The following is a 17,618-nucleotide window of genomic DNA, read 5'->3' as shown; positions in this document are numbered from 1 at the left end:
GCTTCTTAAGTGGCTTAAAAAGTTGCCAATATTCAAACTAGCCAGTTGATAGGTTCTGTCAGGTCATAGAGGTAGCTGTAAGCACCTCCTTGCAAGAGAACCACTTCCGTGGCTGATGGAGACCTCTCACAAAAAACCCAAACTCTACTGAACTATGACACTCTTCCTCTTTCTGAACCCTCTGTTTAGGCTGAAGGAAATCTCTCTGCAACATAGGATTGCACACAGTGTGAGAGTCTCAAACCTCTGTGACTAATGAAGATGCAGGGGATGGGAATTCCTTTCTAATCACAAAGTGAAATCCACAGCTGCTTTTAAAAAAGCATTCTTTGAGCTAGGCTGATTAGTGCTGCTCTATTGTTCAGAAATGTCTGAGAAGCAGACTGTATCTAGAATATTTTAAAGTGTGTTACTCTTTCAAACTGTATGGAGTATCCAAAATGTGTTTTGTATATGTGTAATTACATATAACACCAAATATGAGATGCATCATATGAGTGTCTCTACACTGGGTGAGTCACACAGGACATTAATTTTCTTAATGTTTCTTTTTTTCTGAAGGAGATTTTATTTTACATACCTTTATAGAGCCTGTAAGTATTAGGTATAATATTTTTTTTTTAAATTATATTTACAGACATCTCCTGACATACATACATACATACATCATGTCACATAAATCAAATTTGAATACACATCTTAAGACAAGTTTTGTCCAGATGTAGCTAATGTGGCGTAATTATGACAATTCTTCCATGTCTTCAGGAAGGAAAAACCTCCACCATTTATTCAAAACTATAGAATTTAATTCCTTTTTCTGAGCACCACATGCCATTAGTAAACTTAAAATATCCACTGGAAGTGCCTACCTCTGGGCTATATTGCTGTGTCCCTGTGTTGTCCCTGAACATTGAAAGTGAGCTGGAGTCCTTTTAAGGTTTATACAGAGTACAGCTGTCAAGACTTTAAATCAATGAAATTTGCAGCCGCTTGAGCAAGCTGCATCCCTTCTTTCAGTGGAAGAGAAAAGAAAGCTGAATGTTGTCTTGATTAGAAGAACGTGAATAGGGAAGATCTGTGGGAAGTCAATAGTAGCTGTTGTCTCCTTTCCTGTGACTGAAGTACCTTGCAAAGAGGTTTATTTGTATCAGATACAACACAGAGCGTTACAGTCCTGCAGCAAAACAGAAGACACCCTGGGAACAACACTTACTTCTGCACCAACACCATGTATTGTTTCAACCTTTGGCACAGAGAGGCTCCTCTCCCATCCGGGAAGGTGGAAAAAGCACAACCTAGAATTTTTTGTGCACACAGAAAGCAAGAAGGTCTCTTCTTCCTTTGGGTATCTTTCCAAAAGTCTTCTGTTGCATCACCTTTTCCCATTGCAGAATCCTCATAGTGGGGTTGAGTGCAGTATGGAATTCACTCTGCCTCACATGCCAGCCATTGTACTTGCTTTTTTTTTTTTTTAAACTTATTTTTTTCATACTCATCTTTCTGTGGCTTTGACTCTGACATAAGTATTTATAGGCTTTTGGATTTCTTTTTGCTGTAAGTGATTGTTTTTAATCAGTATAAGCTCCTGGGAAGTCATCGGTCCAGAAACCAAAATGTACTTTTTCCCTATGTATGATAGCAAAAGAGGAACATAGGAGTCTGTTCCCACTTCTCAACTAGGAGTCATTTCCTTTGCTCTCTGTACTAATGCTTCTCAGACCAAGGCCAAGAAAGCTGTTTAGATTTTATATCTGCACTGTTGACCCCCATAAGATAAGTGAATATGGACAGAGAACTATGTTTTATCCTAGTGAACAGGGAATAAAGAAGAAACTAGTGACTATTATCAGAGTAGCTACACTTTAAAATCACTGAATCATTGAATGCTTGGGGTTGAAAGGGACATTACAGATCACCTAGTTTCAATCCCCCTGCCACAGATAGGGACACTTTCCACTAGATCAGGTTGCGCAAAACCCCATCCAACCTGGTCTTGAGCACTTCAGGGATGACGTATCCACAGCTTCTCTGGCAACATGTGCCAGTGCCTAACCACCCTTACAGAAAATAATTTCTTCCTTATATCTATCTGAATCTACTCTCTTAGAGTTTAAAGCCATTCCCCCTTTTCCTATCTCTACATGTACTTGGAAAAAGCCCCTCTCCAGTTTTCTCGTAGACCCCTTTTAGTCTCTGGAAGGGCACTATAAGATTGCTTTGAAGCCTTCTTTTCTCCAGGGTGAACAATCCCCTAACCCTTTCCTCATAGGAAAGGTGTTCCCACAAATCATCTTTGTGGCCTCTGGACTCCAACATACATTTTGTCCTTCCTGTGCAGAACCCCATCACTTTCATGATGCTGGTTCACTGCTGAGCAGGAGCAGTAGCCTCTATATGCCATCCATGATCTTTTAAACCAAAAAGGTTTTAAAAAAAAAACAAAACAGGTCCCAGGTGCCACCTCCATGCTCCATACCCTTACTGTGGTTTAGACAGTGCTGCCCCAGGCATGGCTGCCCCATCGTCGATCTGCTGGTAGCAGCATTTTGTTACTGCTTTGTTCACAGTACCAACCACAGAAATTTACAGATGGGGTATAAATACTGGATCCCCATTTTCACCCCAGAGTATTCTAGTGGAAGGTGGGAGGAGGGTATATTGTGGACAGCCACTGCTCGGGGGAAAGAGGTGATAGTATGGGAATGGAAAACCAGAGGTCATGCACGTGCTGCTGAGAGTTTGTCCCAGGGCCAGTACTCCGGGCTTTTCTGAAAGGGTCTCATGGACAGTACTAGCACAGAAAATTAAACCTGGGATCCTTTCCCTAAAACTTTTCATCCCTCAGATACATCCTCTTCCAACACATTTTTCGTTACCAGTATCATTTTCCAAGAGAGATAGGATTCATATTAATCACAGCTGTCTGTTTCTTCAAGCTTCCAGAAGCCACACGTTCATCTCCAAAACAACACATCTGCCATGACATTATCATGGGGATTTTCAGGGTATTTGTACTGATCTGACAGAGGATGATAAGCCTTTTGCAGTGTTGTCTTCCTGCATGAAGGCCCTAAGTTTCTAGTGATGTTCTTGCAGCTTGGGTACACAATAGTCATTGTGATGACAGATCTTGAAAGTCTCAGAGATCTGATCTAAAAGGCAGATCTGAATTTTGTCAAATGCATGAGTATCCTCACTGCAGTGATTGAACCATTTAGGCATTTGGAGAAATATCCCTGTGACAAGACTGCTCATCCTGTGTTGTATAAGCATTGCAGTGCACATGGATAAGTAGCTGTTTGAACTCATCCTTACTCGTATCTCTTGCTGCAGTTACCTCCGTAGATAATTTAATCTATTAACTTACAAAAGGAAAAGATTTTAATGCTTCAAACACTGGTTTGTGGTGCTTTCTCCCCATCTCGTAGAAGGGTGATCATTTTGCTGTAGATAATGTCAGTGGTACAGTACAGTAAGTGTTAATGTGTAAAACTGTGTAGCTCCACCTGACCTAGATCCCTAGAATCCCTCCCCCTGCGTGTGCAAGTGCTCCTCATGCTAATGAGGAAAGCATGCTCCTTGGAGAGGAAATACATCATGCTTCACATCTTAAAGTACTCAAGATGTTTTTTTGGCATGCCAGAGATAAATAGCAGGAGGAACAAATACATCCAATACTTGATGAGGTACCATACTACTTGATGAGATACCATAATATACACAAATCCATTATCACTCAGCTGTCTTCCACTACACATGCTGAGACTATCAATAATCACACTTGGTTTGGATTTCTGGGTAATATCCTGAGTTGAATTCAAATACAAGTGTAACCTGGCACTAAGATTTTTTTTCTGCATTACAGGAAAAGCAGAGCTAATTCAAAAACGTGTTGGATTCACTGACAACTTTGAAGAGTGTATCTGTAACTACTTGCTGCAACTGGGTTTTTTTTAAGTTTTACACCCTTTTTCTTCTCCATTTTTCCAGCTTTGACTTAGGAAAGTAAGAAGGTAATAATTTTGTTTTCTGATATTTATGAGAAAATTGAAAAAAAAAAAAACCAGCATAAATTGAGTATTACTTTTTTTTTTTTTAAGTGGTCTGGCCTTGGTCAACTGCCTTTGAAAAACAAACCAACAGAAGCTTGATTGGACTCAACGGTCATGCTAGATCAAGAATCATAGTTAAAGAATTAAAATAAATGTAACAAGCCAAAAATATTATAAGCATTTTAATGAAGTAATAGAATTCAAAAGAAAATAAATTATTGACTGGCAGACTGAGCACTTGGAAACTTGCAGCTGGCAAAGAAAAGAAGCAACTGTGTTCTTTGGAGTATTTTAGATTCATAGATTACTCCAGTAGTTTAGAAATAGGGCCTGTAACAGGACCTGTAATCCTTAGCCACTGCCTAGCTAGTACTTTTGTTTTCCACATTGCCAATGAATCAGGAAGAAAATACCTCAACAGCACTGCAAACTGCTATGGGGCTTGTACTCATGTAATTATTTTTGCAAGGTTTGACTCCTGATCTACCTGCATGTGGAAAACTCTTATTCATGCCAATGAACACAGATGTAAGAAGAATACTGTATTTCACCTAATTTCTGTATTGAGTAAAACAGAACAAAATTTGGTCATAAGTGGTATGAAATAATCATTGTAAGAAAACATCTCCATCTGGACTTATATACTACATTCAAAGAACAAATAATTACCTGGAAATGGACATTATTTGCAAGACAAATGGATAATATTACAAAACCCTTTCGTGGGCTAAGAGCAAAAATAATAAACCAACCTAAGTACTAAACTGCTCTGGCTTGTAGGCATGACCAGAGAGAGTAAAAGTATGAATAACACAGTCCATGTCAAGCCCCTGCTTTGACCTGTCAACAGGACTCAGAATCAGATCATTACATGCCGCCTTGCACAAGTGGATTTCAATCCTGTTGTATTGTGTGAGCCTCTCTTTCCTGCAGTACAGCTGCATCCAGCAGAGCACAGGATGAGCAGTATTCCATGACTGAGATTGCTGAGATTTCTTTCCATTTGTTGCCCTTCAGTATAAGATTATGCCTCATTTACTCCACACTATCTGAAGTTTCCACAGAAGAATCTTGTTTGTTGTTGCCCCTCTGATTCTTACTCTAACATGAGTTATTTGAGTATTTGAGCACATCTTCAACAAGAAAAAACTCCTCCTTAGCTCCCAGTTTGGGACAAAAAAGTAGAATACACATTTGGCAGAGAAGGAAGAGATTGAGCAACTTTCTTTGTATGATATAAGCAACAAATGCCAAGGGCTCAAAAAATATCCAGCTCTCTCAGATTGCACTCTAGTGCTGTAATCTCTTCTGTGCTTGATGGTTTAAATCACTATTTCTTGTGGTCTCCTCAGTGAATGTAAGAGTACTAAGACTAGCAAACATCATTGCAGCACAGTGCTGTTTGGCACTCCCTGCTCAGCGAGGAGCTGCATGTGAGCACTGTGGAACTCAGTGGGCTCATGCACCAAAAACCCAACGGCAGGGCTAAGATCACTTTGGGATTTAATGGCTGTTTCCCAAAGTCACTGGGACAGACTCAGAGTGGTTATGTTGAATTGTGCAGTGGTACAGAAGAAATTCCACTTTGTAGCTCTGTTTCCTGGGTAAATATTGGACAGTAGTCTGTAGAAGGACAGCAGTGAAATGATAGAATTGATTCTATGATTCAACACTGAGACGGTGACAAAATAAGTGCAAGTGTCAGATACTGCCTTCCACAGCCAAAGGATTCTGCTTCCATTAGCCAGTCCCACATTAAGGGAGACAGATGTTTGGAAAACGGAGTTTTACCTCTTCTGGTATTTGCTGTCTCCTAGCACTGGGATAGAGCAGCTGCCCCAGCTTTTGCCCCTAATGCTGCTCCATCCTCACAGCACTCTAATGCTCCATTTCCACTACAAATTTCATTCAAAGGGGAGAATGGTAAGCCTTTTCTTCTTGCAGGTTATGCAAATTTTCTACAGGGAAATAGGTTTACTTTCCTGCAGCACTGTTATGAAGAACTTCTCTGCAATGTCTGGCATCCCCCAGTATGACTGATGGCTATCATTTGACCTTGACAGGCTTGAGAAATGGGCTGATGTGAAATATGTGGAGTTTGCACTTGTTTGCCAACAAGTCTCTGACCTACCTATTATATTTCAAGTGTCTGCCATCCAAATCCTTCAGTCATGATGTGTTTGTGATTCAGTGGTAAGCCTTTTTAATAATGCAAAATGCCATCCCTTATTTTTGAAGATTGGATTTTCTAGGGAAAAAATAATTTCAGACTACTACTTGGACTGAGAAGAAACAAGCTATTCCAGATGGAAAAATTAAAACAGAGAGGTAAATGGAACTGAAAGAGGTCTCAGAGAAATCTTTGTATAGCTTTAGGGGCCGGAATTGCATTAAACTGACTATAACAAACATGCATTTCATTGCAGCTTCAACTCCAGCTGACAGCCCAGCTATGTAAAGTAATAGTGAAAGGAAAATTGTATGGTAAAAACAAAATATCAGGATGGACTAGGCACTGAAATAAGCTGTTTGGTCCATTTCTCTCTCCCTTTGAACAACTACTTGTAAAATTACTGTAGTACTTGCACACCTCTTGGAGGTGACGGACTGATAAGTTGATTTCATGGAGGGCTATTTTAGGTGGAGTACAAGGTGCTGAAACATTATTTGAGACTCTGAAAAGACTATTCCCTGTCTGCCTTTAGCATAATTCTCAATCATTTAGCTAAAAATATTTCAGATGGTAACAAGTTTTAGCCAGTATAATTGGTATAATCAAAAGTGTTTTAAATGTACAGTTTTGACCATGGGTAGGCTTTTGGATTTCATTTTCTTTTGGTGATTAGTTTATTTGGTTGGTTTTATAGATATCAAAATTTAAGCTACTGCAAGTCTAAATTTAACTTAGCAAAAGTCTTCCTGGGTTATCTGTATAACCCAGAGAAGACAGTCTTCCTTCCTAAGGTCATTTTGAATCTCTAAATTGGATTTTCATTTGAAACTGGCTTTCAAAAGACATTTGCTGACTATGCAATGATTAGAGGATAATTCAATATTGGATGCACCTCACCAGGTTTCAGTGCCTGGTAAGTACATCTTCACCTGAACTAGTCATTTAGGCTCAGTGGGGAGAAATAAACACTTCAGAGTAAAAAATAAACAGGAAAAAAAAAATTAAAAAAAAACAATAAAAAACCCCCGCACATTTGTCCAGGCAGCCATAAACAGAATTTATAGAGTGGATATTAAGTAAACCTTTCCATTGAAGAAATCTCAAGTTATATTCCTAATTTTTAAATACCTCTTTATTTTCTGTCCTCTACCTGTCCTCCTATGAAACAGATGTCCTGATTATCCTTAGCATTTAAATGATAATACCTTGATTTTCAACACAGCTTGAAACAAAGATTATTATCCACAAAACGTAAGTATATAATTTGTTCTTTTACTCTGAAGTGACAAAACTTTTGTTGAACTAGCTTCTTGGGTTCAGGATTTAATTTTTATGTAGGAATGTCAAACCCATAAAGGCCAGAACTGGGGGCAATCTGCCCAATTCAGAAGAGGAACATGAGGCTTGGTTCCTTTCATGCCAGATAAGAAACTTATCCTCCACATTGTTGGCAGTTCTACTCTAGGCCTTTTTCCTCTATCTCCCCCTCTCCTTGTCTCCTTTTCCCCACCTCTGAAGAAGTTTTGCCAGGTTTGATTTGACTTCCTTCTCCATCAGAAGAGAAACAAACTTTATAATCTAAAATCTGTGAAAAAAAAGAGATTTTTTTTTTCAGGTCAGACTGCTTATAACTATCCTTAGCATCAGCAGAGCAATATAATTAGTTTTGTTTAAGTGGCCAGAAGCCCCTGTTTCAGAAGAGAATAATACGCATTGCGGCAAGCATTAAATGAAAAAAACCAAACCAAAACCCCCAAAAATACTTAAGAAATGGAAATTAAGCTAGTCTTTCAAAACAACTTATAAAAAATCGTTTCATTTCATTTTCTGGCTTTATTCAGTTTTCTATGTGTTCCAATTGTTTTTTTTTTTTAAAGACATGTATTATTGAATTCTTTTTGCTGTAGATACTGCTTTGTGGTAAACAGAATTTGATCTGTCTTTTTCCAATACTTTTGTCAGGCTAAAGAAAATTATTCTAATGCTTTCTGAGTTTTGTTTAATAAGAAGTACACTCACATCTTCCAATGTCCTTTCTTTCAAAACATCAAATAATGAAAAATTTTTCCTCTGAATGTTGTTTCCACATTCATTTTTACTCCTTTTAAATATTACTCTCTCTGCTTTCATTAAAACAGTAGCACTATCTTGGGTTATGATCTGGGAGACTGTCACAGGAAAAAAAAATGGCTCCTACACAGATGATTTTGCTGACCAAGGGTTACAAAAGTTTTTTTATGAGACTCTAGTTGATAACAGAAAAAGGACTCCAGTGCAGTCCTGTTCTGAATATTTTAAAGTGGAAAAACCCATCTTCATTTATCATGAAGGTTTTCTTCTTGTGCTTGGCCATTCTTCATCTTTAGTCTTGCTGCTCACTGCCTGTTCAATGACCCTCTTACCACCTTTTCTCCTTCAGATTTCTTGATCTCCAGAAGCAAGGTGCTTTCAGAGCCTGTGTTAGATAAATCAATTGCTTGCTCACTCCAGGCCATTGCTATCTTTACAGGCACCTGAACACTAATGGTAGTATGGAGAGCAAAACTGATCACTTAGAATCATTAAGGCTGGAAAAGACCTCTACAACTGAGCACAACCCGTAACACAGCACCACCCTGTTCACCACTAAATGATGTCCCCAAGTGTCGTATCCAAATGCTTTCTTTGAACACTTTCAGGGATGGCACTTCTACCACTGCCCTGGGCAGCTTATTCCAATGCCTGACCACTGTCTCAGTGAAGACTTTTTTCCTACTATGTAATCTAAAACTTCCTGTGTACCAGGCTCTCAAACCAGGGGAAAGTCCAGGTGATTTTCAAATGACCTCTGCTCTGTTCCATGCACTCGACCCTGTTCTAGATATGTTGTGTCTTTGTCTGCACAACACACAGCAACTAGTTCAGGATGTTTCTGCTCTTTCTGATTCTCCTCTGGGTGTTGATTATGTGCCCAGTCTCGTACAGTACTTAAAAAACATATTGTTCTCTTGCAGAAGGTCGTTGCATACATATTGAATATACAATGCAATTCTAGACCTCGAAAGAGCTCTTTCAAAGTGATTTTCTTTCACTTGCTAGTAAAAAAGGTCAAAAAACTGCTGCATTTTTCACTCTGAACCAAATCAAAAGCAGAGTTGGATGCTCAGGAATTTGTTCTGCCAGAGATGATGTTATGCTTAGAGCTCAGGGGTCATTAAATATACCAGTATGCTCTTACAAAAATAAGGCACAAAGGCTTCAGCATTAGTGTCAGATACTAAGGGTAAGGCATATTTGAATCAGAACCCTGCCATGAATTTTTAGGCCCATCCAATAAATATCAAGGAACCTCAAGTTTTGTAATCAGTTTCTCAATTCCTAACTGTTGTCTACTACATTTTAGCAATTAATTAAATGATTCCCGTGTGAAACACTTTGTGAGTAAGGGTTAAGTGAAGATGGTGAAGGGCCTGGAGGGGATACCGTACAAGGAGCAGCTGAGGTCACTTGGCTTGTTCACCCTGGAGGAGACTGAGGGGAGACCTCATGATCATTTGTAACTTCCTCACAAGGGGATGCAGAGGGGCAGGCACTCATCTCTTTTTGCTGGTGACGAGTGACAGGACCTGAAGGAATGGACTGAAGTTGTGTCAGGGGAGGTTTAGGTTGGATATCAGAAAAGGTTTTTCACCCAGACGGTGTTTGGCACTGGAACAGGCTCCCCAGGGCAGTGGTGACAGCACCAAGCCTGACAGAGTTCAAGGAGCATTTGGACAACACTCTCAGGCACAGGGTGTGATTGGTGTGCAGGGCCAGGAGTTGGACTTCAATGATCCTTCTGTGTCCCTTCTAACTCAGGATATTCTATGATTTTATGGTTCCTCAGGAATGTCTGTTTTCTCCATCACCTTTCAAGTGACTTTGCAATGGCCTTCATATCCGGACACTGGCTTGATGAAGTCTTTTTTCACTATGCAACTGCACGTTCACAATCAGCCTACATTTTCCAATTCCAATTGTACTTCCATTTCAGCATTTGAATCCAGCTCCATCGCTTCCCTGACAAATATATCCCAGAGTGGTTTAGCATCTGTACAAATGACATGTTGCAGACACAGTACACCGAAATATGTCGTAAAAATTCAGATTTTATGTGGTAGTCAAAGATATTTGAGTGATAGCACAAACTGTGCTATTCAAGAGCAGATGTAAATTAATAAGTCTTGTATCATGCGTGTTCTTTGCTCTTTTTTGTGCTGTTTCAGAAGTGTATTTCCAGACTAGCTCAGTTATCTCCAAGACAGCTTGAGTCTTCTATTGTCTCATCAGTTAAGAAGACAGTCAAATTCTTACCTTTTGGAGAAGATATTTTGTCTGAGCAGTTCCATGTGTGCTAAGGCATATCCATCTGGCATCCCTGAAGAGAACTCAGTGCAATAAATATTACTACAAATTAGCATAGTTTGAAACCTTGGCTCCAAAATGATTTAATTAACTGTATTTACTGAATGGTCCTGGGATGTATTTTAAGACTACTCCCTGCAGAGAGATGAAGGTAAACAGAGGCTTTGACGCTGCATGTGTATGTTTGTGTGTGCGGACAGGTCTCCTCTGAAACCTTCTCTCATCCAAAATACAAGTTTTGTTTTCTTGTTCCAAATGGAATATCCAGCAACTTAGTCATTGGCAGTAAAACTTTTGGGTGCCTGAAGTCTTCAAAATAAAATGTCAATAGCTGGGGTTTTTTAACATATGACTGAGGGTAAAAGCACTATTGGCAAGGTTTATCAGTAATTAAACTTTCACTCAGTGCAGATACAATCTGTTTGCCTGGGAGTTGAAACAAGAAAGAACATGTATTCTAAAGCATAAACAAAGATCTCATGTCATTATAGTGCTGACCTATCTTTGGTTAAAATATCTTCCAAAACAGCTGTGGATCACTAGGCACGTACTTATGGACAGGTATTTGGTTGGCAGATTGATGGAGGTTCTCCTTTTGACAGCAGCAAATATTAGCTGTAGGTGGAACAGCAGTAGAGAGGCAGCCAGTTTTGTGAGGAAGAGTAAAAGGGCAACTGGAACCACTTCTAGATGGCTAGACAGATGGAAATGAATTCAGACAGTTTGGAAAGTAAATTAAATTACAACTCAAGTATGTGCAAAAATTAAGAGACTGATAACAAAAGACATTAGGAAAACCTAAAAATTAAATAAAAAAATTATTCAACAACTGCTCAGCTTTGCTGTGTTAGGTGAAATAAAACTCCAGATGGACCAATACCACGATATGTAAGTATGGTGAGGATACTTTAGATTCATATATTGTAACTTGCATTGTATACTAGTAGACTGATCCACCTGCAAAATATCATACATTCATAGTAATGTTTTCTGGAAGACAAAAGAATATTACTTCACAGAATGAGACTGGGTCAGGTCCTCAGCTGATGCAAACTGCCATAGTTACTTTGATTTCAGTGGCATTATGCCAGTTAATTCTGGACTAAATCCTCAACCGAAGATTTTACTTGTAAAAATTTCAAATGTTTCATGTAATACTTTCTGTGCTGGAGAAATTCTCTCTTCCACTTTTCCTCCGTTCTTCTGATTTGTTTCTATAAATTACTCAGCCTCTATTTTCAACAATTAATGCCTTCTTCTGAAGTAATTAAATTAGAACAAATATTTTCCAAGAAGACATAGTAAGAATGTATCACTTGGATTCATTTGCAAGGCAGAGCAATCCTAGTCAAAATGATGTTTCAGTTACTCATTTTTGGAATCTATGGTTACATTGGTATTTGTCTTTTATTTGTTGGAATCTGGAATTGACTTTCAACGTAAGTTTGGTTTTTTATAAGACTCTTGACTTGACTCAGTACCATACACGTGAGATCTGTTGTCAATGTAATATTCCTGTATGTATATATCTATATATATTTTTTTTCTTTTAGGTTTATGTATACAAAAGGAGTTATAGATAATTTTAATACACAATATAACAGTACCATACATGTGAGATTTGGTGTCAAAGTAATATTCCTGTATGTATATATGTATATATATTTTTTTCTTTTAGGTTTATGTATACAAAAGCAGTTATAGATAATTTTAATACATAATATAGCATATTTATAAGATATAATACATTGTGAAATTAGGAATGATAAGGCAAACCCCAAAATATTGCCCAAGGTCTTAAGAAACATGCAGTTCCTAATTCAGAGATTTTGTATATTATCCTTGGAAAGTGCTCACTCTCTTTGTGTCAGCTCCCCTTTACTTGTTGCGGCTTAAGCCCAGCTGCAGCCACATAGCCACTCACTTCCTCCCCTACCAGCAGGATCAGAGATAGAACTGGAAGGGTATAAAAACCAGGAAACTCATGGGTTGTGATACAGACACTTTAATAAAGGAAGCAAAAGCTGCACATGCAAGCAAAACAAGGAATTAACTCCCCTCTTCCCATGGGCAGGCAGGTGCTCAGCGATGTCCAGGTGAGCAGGGCCCTATCATGTGTAACAGTAACTTGGGAAGACAAACACCATCACTCCAAACGTGTCCCTCCATTCTCCCTTCTTCCCCTCCCCTTATATGCTGACCATGGTATTGTATGGTCTGGGATATCCCTTTGGTCAGTTGGGGTCATCTATCCCAGCTGTGTCTCCTTGCAACCTCCCATGCACCCTCAGCCCCCTGACCAACATGGCAGTATGAAAAGCAGAAAAGCTCTGCGTAAGCCCTGCTCAGCAGTAACAAAAACATCTCTGTATCATCAACCCTGTGTCCAGGGGAAATCGGAAACACAGCCTCATACCAGCCCCAGTGAAGAAAATTAACTCTACCCCAACCAAAATCTGCACATACTTCTGTTTAATGAGACATATTCTCTTTCCTTATCAATAGATAGTGAGGAGAAAGCTACTGGTACCTGATGTGCTGCCTTGACATATTCAGGTGGAATCAGATTCATCCCACCCAACCTTGCCTTCAGTGCTGTGGTCTTTAGTCTACCTTCCTAGACAAAAGAGGAAAAGCTACTTCCAGAAGATGCTTGTTCTTATCCATCTTATATTCCTCTCTCATGCCAAGGTGAATCAGTCCCTGGGATGTCCATTTTGTTCTCTTTGGGCTAGAAGGAGCTTAGATTTCTAATCTTGAAATTACTGAAATTAGAGGACATAATCACACATATGGTCTGCTTATTAGTTACATATACAGCCAAATAAACTGGCTTGAGAAGACTTTATAAATTTATAAAAGAGAAATTTATAAATTGTGATATTCCTAAACCTACTCACATCATCACTAATGTTCATTGCTGTCTGGGAATTTCCCAACAATTCATGCCAGAAGGATCTGAAGGAGGAACTGGGGGGGGGGGGGGGGGGGGGGGGGGAACAGATGATTGCAATATAATCAGATCAATCTTTAGGGAATATTTTGCAAAAGATCAATCATCAACTATCTCTTTATTATAACCTCCCAGGTATTAGACAAGCCATGTGTCAGTGCTTCTGAATTTGAAGGGGGGCAAAATATTCATGGCTGGAAGCAAATCTATTGTATGTGTTGATAGGCATTGAGCAGATATAAAATTAAATTTAGCCTGGTTTGTGCTGATTACGGAACCATTACAGATCTATGTGAAGGCTTAAATGATGTGTCACCCTTAAGATCTGTAAAATTGCCCATTCCATGGGTGACCCATTAAAGTGATCTCTTATGCTTAGAGGGGTTCAGGGTTTTTTTAACTTTTTCTGTGCTTAGGTTATTGGGCAGGCCATAAACTCCAGACCTCTGCCTGGAAGGCAGAAGCTCTCTGTTTGACCTGTGATTGCTCTGTTTATGTCAAAGGAGGTTGCAGGAACAACATACAAATAAGTTAGACCTCTGTCAGTAGGACACATTTGCTTGACCTCAACTTCCTTTACTATTTCTGGAGCTTATAATTTTTATATTATTATTTATATATATTTTATATATAAGCCAAGATTACCAAACACCATAGCTGGACTGAATTTCCTGCTCCACACTGAAAATCAGACTCCTCTCTGAAGCTCTGTTTGTCTCACCCATGTTTCTTCCTCCAGTTTTTCCCTGCCTTCAGAGATTATATATTTGGTCTCTGCTGCAGCTCTTCATGCAAGGCAATAGTCACTGACAGTGTCCTAAAATTGGAAAGGAAGTCATGTTAAGAATTTTGAAAATTTGAATGTTAAATAAACTTTATGAATAGTATAATGAATAATTTATTTATTTATTACCATATGCCACAATCCTCAGTGAATTTTTAGATTTTATTAACTTTCCATGGAATCTCTTAGATGTTCTCACTGTCCAAATTCAGAATAAGTATCTGAAAAAAATATTAAATTAAATCCACTGCAGTATTTCAGATTATAACCTCTCCCTACACACACAAACTACATTAACACAACTGTGTAACTCCCTTTTGACTGAAACTCCAAACAGAAAACCCGTGGATTAACTTTACTCTGGCATACAACAACTTCTACTTGGTTCTAACTCATTACTGACTAATCAGCTCTCTGGCAGGGTCTGGTATATAAAAAGCACCAAAGTAACTTAAAGCCACTTTTGTTCTCCCATCACTTATGTGGGGAGGTATAAAAAACACAATTCAACTCATTGTGCTTTATATACCACTTCATAACCAGCCCTCATCTAGTTTCCCTCTCAACTAATGGCAGTAAAAGGGTTCTGACTAACTTGGGAAAATTATGGCCTCAAATGCTGATGGTTTCCTGAACACAGTTCAGATGGTACGTACACTCAACCTTTGTATTTCCTGGGATATTGGCCTAACCAACAAAAAAAAAAGTACAAGAACTTCATTCACATCACTTTTTTTAGTAGCAGAAAGGGATATTATGTAACTTTGGAAATTTGATAAAGATGCAACTTCAGAGATGGAAAACTTAATGGAAGCATTCTGGTTTCTTCAAAAGAACTATGTATTTTTGCAACAATCATGGCCGAAGAGTCCCCCAGGGCTTGGAGTCCTCTTCTGTACTACTGAAAGGATAATATTTAGAACAGAGACAATCAACTATTCATCCTCTGCCCTGATTTATGCTGTACACTTTGGATAACATTCATGCAGTAGCAGAAATTGTCAAAGCCTTGCCTATCTTTTAGCCCTGGGCAAGAATGGAAAGGGAGTAAGAAGCTTGAATGAAGCACTGAATATAATACACTCTGCTGCTGTGTATAGTAGTTATACACACATTAATATGCTTCTCTGGAAATACTTTTGACCCCTAGGTGTTCAGAGCCTCAGCTTAGTCCTGCTTTTGCCATGAATAAGAGCTTTTTGCCTCGAGAGTCTGTTTTCTGAGGCACCATACAGTGTGACTACTACAGTTTATTTACAGTTTGACATGAGGCTTAAGGAAATGCCCAGAAATACACAGCTGGAAGAGGACAGAATACCAGAGGACAAGGAAGACTGGATGTTTCACAGGTGAATAAGGAAATCCTCAGCTTAGGAGACAGCCATGAGGTTAGGACACGTGTGTACTCAGACGCAGAACTGGTAACGGTGACAAGAAGAGAGAATTTTTGTTTGATGGCATAGTTCTTGCTGGGATAAGAATGATGACCGGTAGGTGAGGTAACTTATTCACATAATGTTTAATAGTTTTGGCATAACTCAAAGAAAATATAGTCCTCTTCTCTAGGCTTTTAGTAATTTATTAGGCTCTGGGCCACCCAGTTTCACCACCAAACAAGTTCTCTGTAGGCAGCAGCGGGGGGTGTGATTATTCTTTAGGCAGCAATAAAACAAATTTTTTTCCAGATAGGTCAGTGATTCTCAAACTAATTTTTTCCTGTGCTTCTCAATGGGGGGGCCTTGGGATAGGACACAGTAATAATTATTTGGGTCTATGGCTCCCAGGAACTATAGCCCCTGTTTTCTGCTTCTGCGTGTGCGGTCCATCTGTGCCCCTAATCAAAATTACTTCTAGGACAGATAGAAACTTCTTGACTCTTAACTGCCACTGCTTCTTGTGGGAATCTGCCTGGCAATGTGCCCCCTCTTCTTTTTCATTCTCTTTGCCTCTAGTTTGAGAACTCTGATCCTAAGACAGGTTTTGCTTATTTATATATATATATTTTATATATATATATTTAAAATTTAAATTTAAATTAATTGGTCTTCTGAAGGTTTCAACTTCCTCAAGGACTTTGGAGTTGTTCTGGCGAATCATTTCAAGACTTTTTGCCTTGCTAATGTCTTCTTTATTTCTTCCCTCTACTTTTGTCTTTTAAATTCTTCTCCCTCATCATCATGATGTTAGGTTGAGAGCTTGGGAGGGTGGGAGAGGAAAGGAATAACCCCTCTTCATTCTCTCATTTCCCTGTTTTACCTCTACTACTCTTGTTTTAACACTAAGAGAAACCATTGCAATGTAGTCATGTTTTTTCATTGGCACAGATTCAGTATTCTGAAAAGTAACATCATGCTCTCAATGGCATCTCTGTTTGCTAGGAAATCACTTATTGACTCATGAATGGCTACACCCCTTGCTGAAACTGTCAGGTGTTATAAACACACATGGAACTTTTTTGGGATATGGAGGTTTTGGCTTAGCTGGCATCCTAAGAGGCAATACATACCGGCAAAGTGGAAAGGATCTTCTCGAATTAAACAGAAATGTTTACAAAAAAGTTTAAAACAAGAGCTTAAAGAGAAAGGGGAGAAACTTAACAGAGATAATTTCTTCTTTACTCTGTCTTGAAAAACAATTCTCAGTAAGTTAAACCAGGCAGCCCTGCCTGTGACTGTTCTGGACTCAGCAAAGTTATCTTCTTAAATGAATGCTCCACTTAATGAGATGTTACTTGTCCACATAGTTAACAGTGCGGTGGGTTAATGCCATCCTAGGCAGACCCAGTGTGAGGAGCCAATTCAGTTTTGATTTGCCTTCACAATGGTTGTCAGAGGCATGTGGAGGAGGGGTGCACATGCCCCATGTGCAAGAGGCAACTAGAAGCAGCCTTGTCTCTGAGGTGACTTCGCCAGGCAACACCCGACACGAGCAGGCAGCAGGAGACACTGTGGGGGAGCTTCTCCCATCAGGTCACGGAAAGGTCTCCGCCAATGGACGGCACAGAAAGGTTGGACGGGGCCGATGGTTCCCTGTCAGCGGGCGGACTCTGGGAGTCCGGGGGGTATAAAAACTGCGTCAGGGCTCGCTGCTGCTCGCTTGGGCGGGTGGGGTTCACTACTGCTGGCTGCTCCCGCTCGCTCCCCCCTTTGCCCTGGCCCCAGCCTGCCTTCTGGCTCTCCTGCCCTCGCACCATCCTGCCTTCTTGTGCCCCTGACCGCCACCTTGCCGCTTCGCCCTGCGCTCCTGCCTGGGCTGCCTGCATCCTTCCCTGCT

The 17,618-nt window shown here is 39.5% G+C and overlaps 1 protein-coding gene and 1 long non-coding RNA gene across 2 annotated transcripts in view; both read right to left on the bottom strand.

Moving 5' to 3' along the window:
• Positions 1 to 617, bottom strand: part of SEMA3D (semaphorin 3D) — a gene marked incomplete at its 5' end in the record, with an annotated part of 96,006 nt that extends 95,389 nt beyond the window's left edge. Inside the window, one exon of the mRNA XM_017727957.1 lies at positions 581 to 617. Coding sequence (XP_017583446.1) covers positions 581 to 617 — 37 coding nt within the window. The remainder of the gene's footprint in view (positions 1 to 580) is intronic.
• Positions 618 to 12,597: 11,980 nt separating this feature from the next.
• LOC108445126 lies at positions 12,598 to 15,120 on the bottom strand. The gene is made up of 3 exons (XR_001859877.1): positions 14,475 to 15,120; positions 14,207 to 14,378; positions 12,598 to 13,373 (listed from the first exon to the last, which is right to left on the bottom strand). It is a non-coding gene; the product is annotated as an uncharacterized LOC108445126 (long non-coding RNA).
• Between the last annotated feature and the right edge of the window lie 2,498 nt (positions 15,121 to 17,618).

This window comes from Corvus brachyrhynchos, unplaced genomic scaffold (assembly GCF_000691975.1).
Source record: "Corvus brachyrhynchos isolate BGI_N302 unplaced genomic scaffold, ASM69197v1 scaffold50, whole genome shotgun sequence".
Lineage (NCBI taxonomy): Eukaryota > Metazoa > Chordata > Aves > Passeriformes > Corvidae > Corvus > Corvus brachyrhynchos.
The sequence above is the reverse complement of the archived record's forward strand: the minus strand, read 5'-3'. Positions and strand labels throughout refer to the sequence as shown.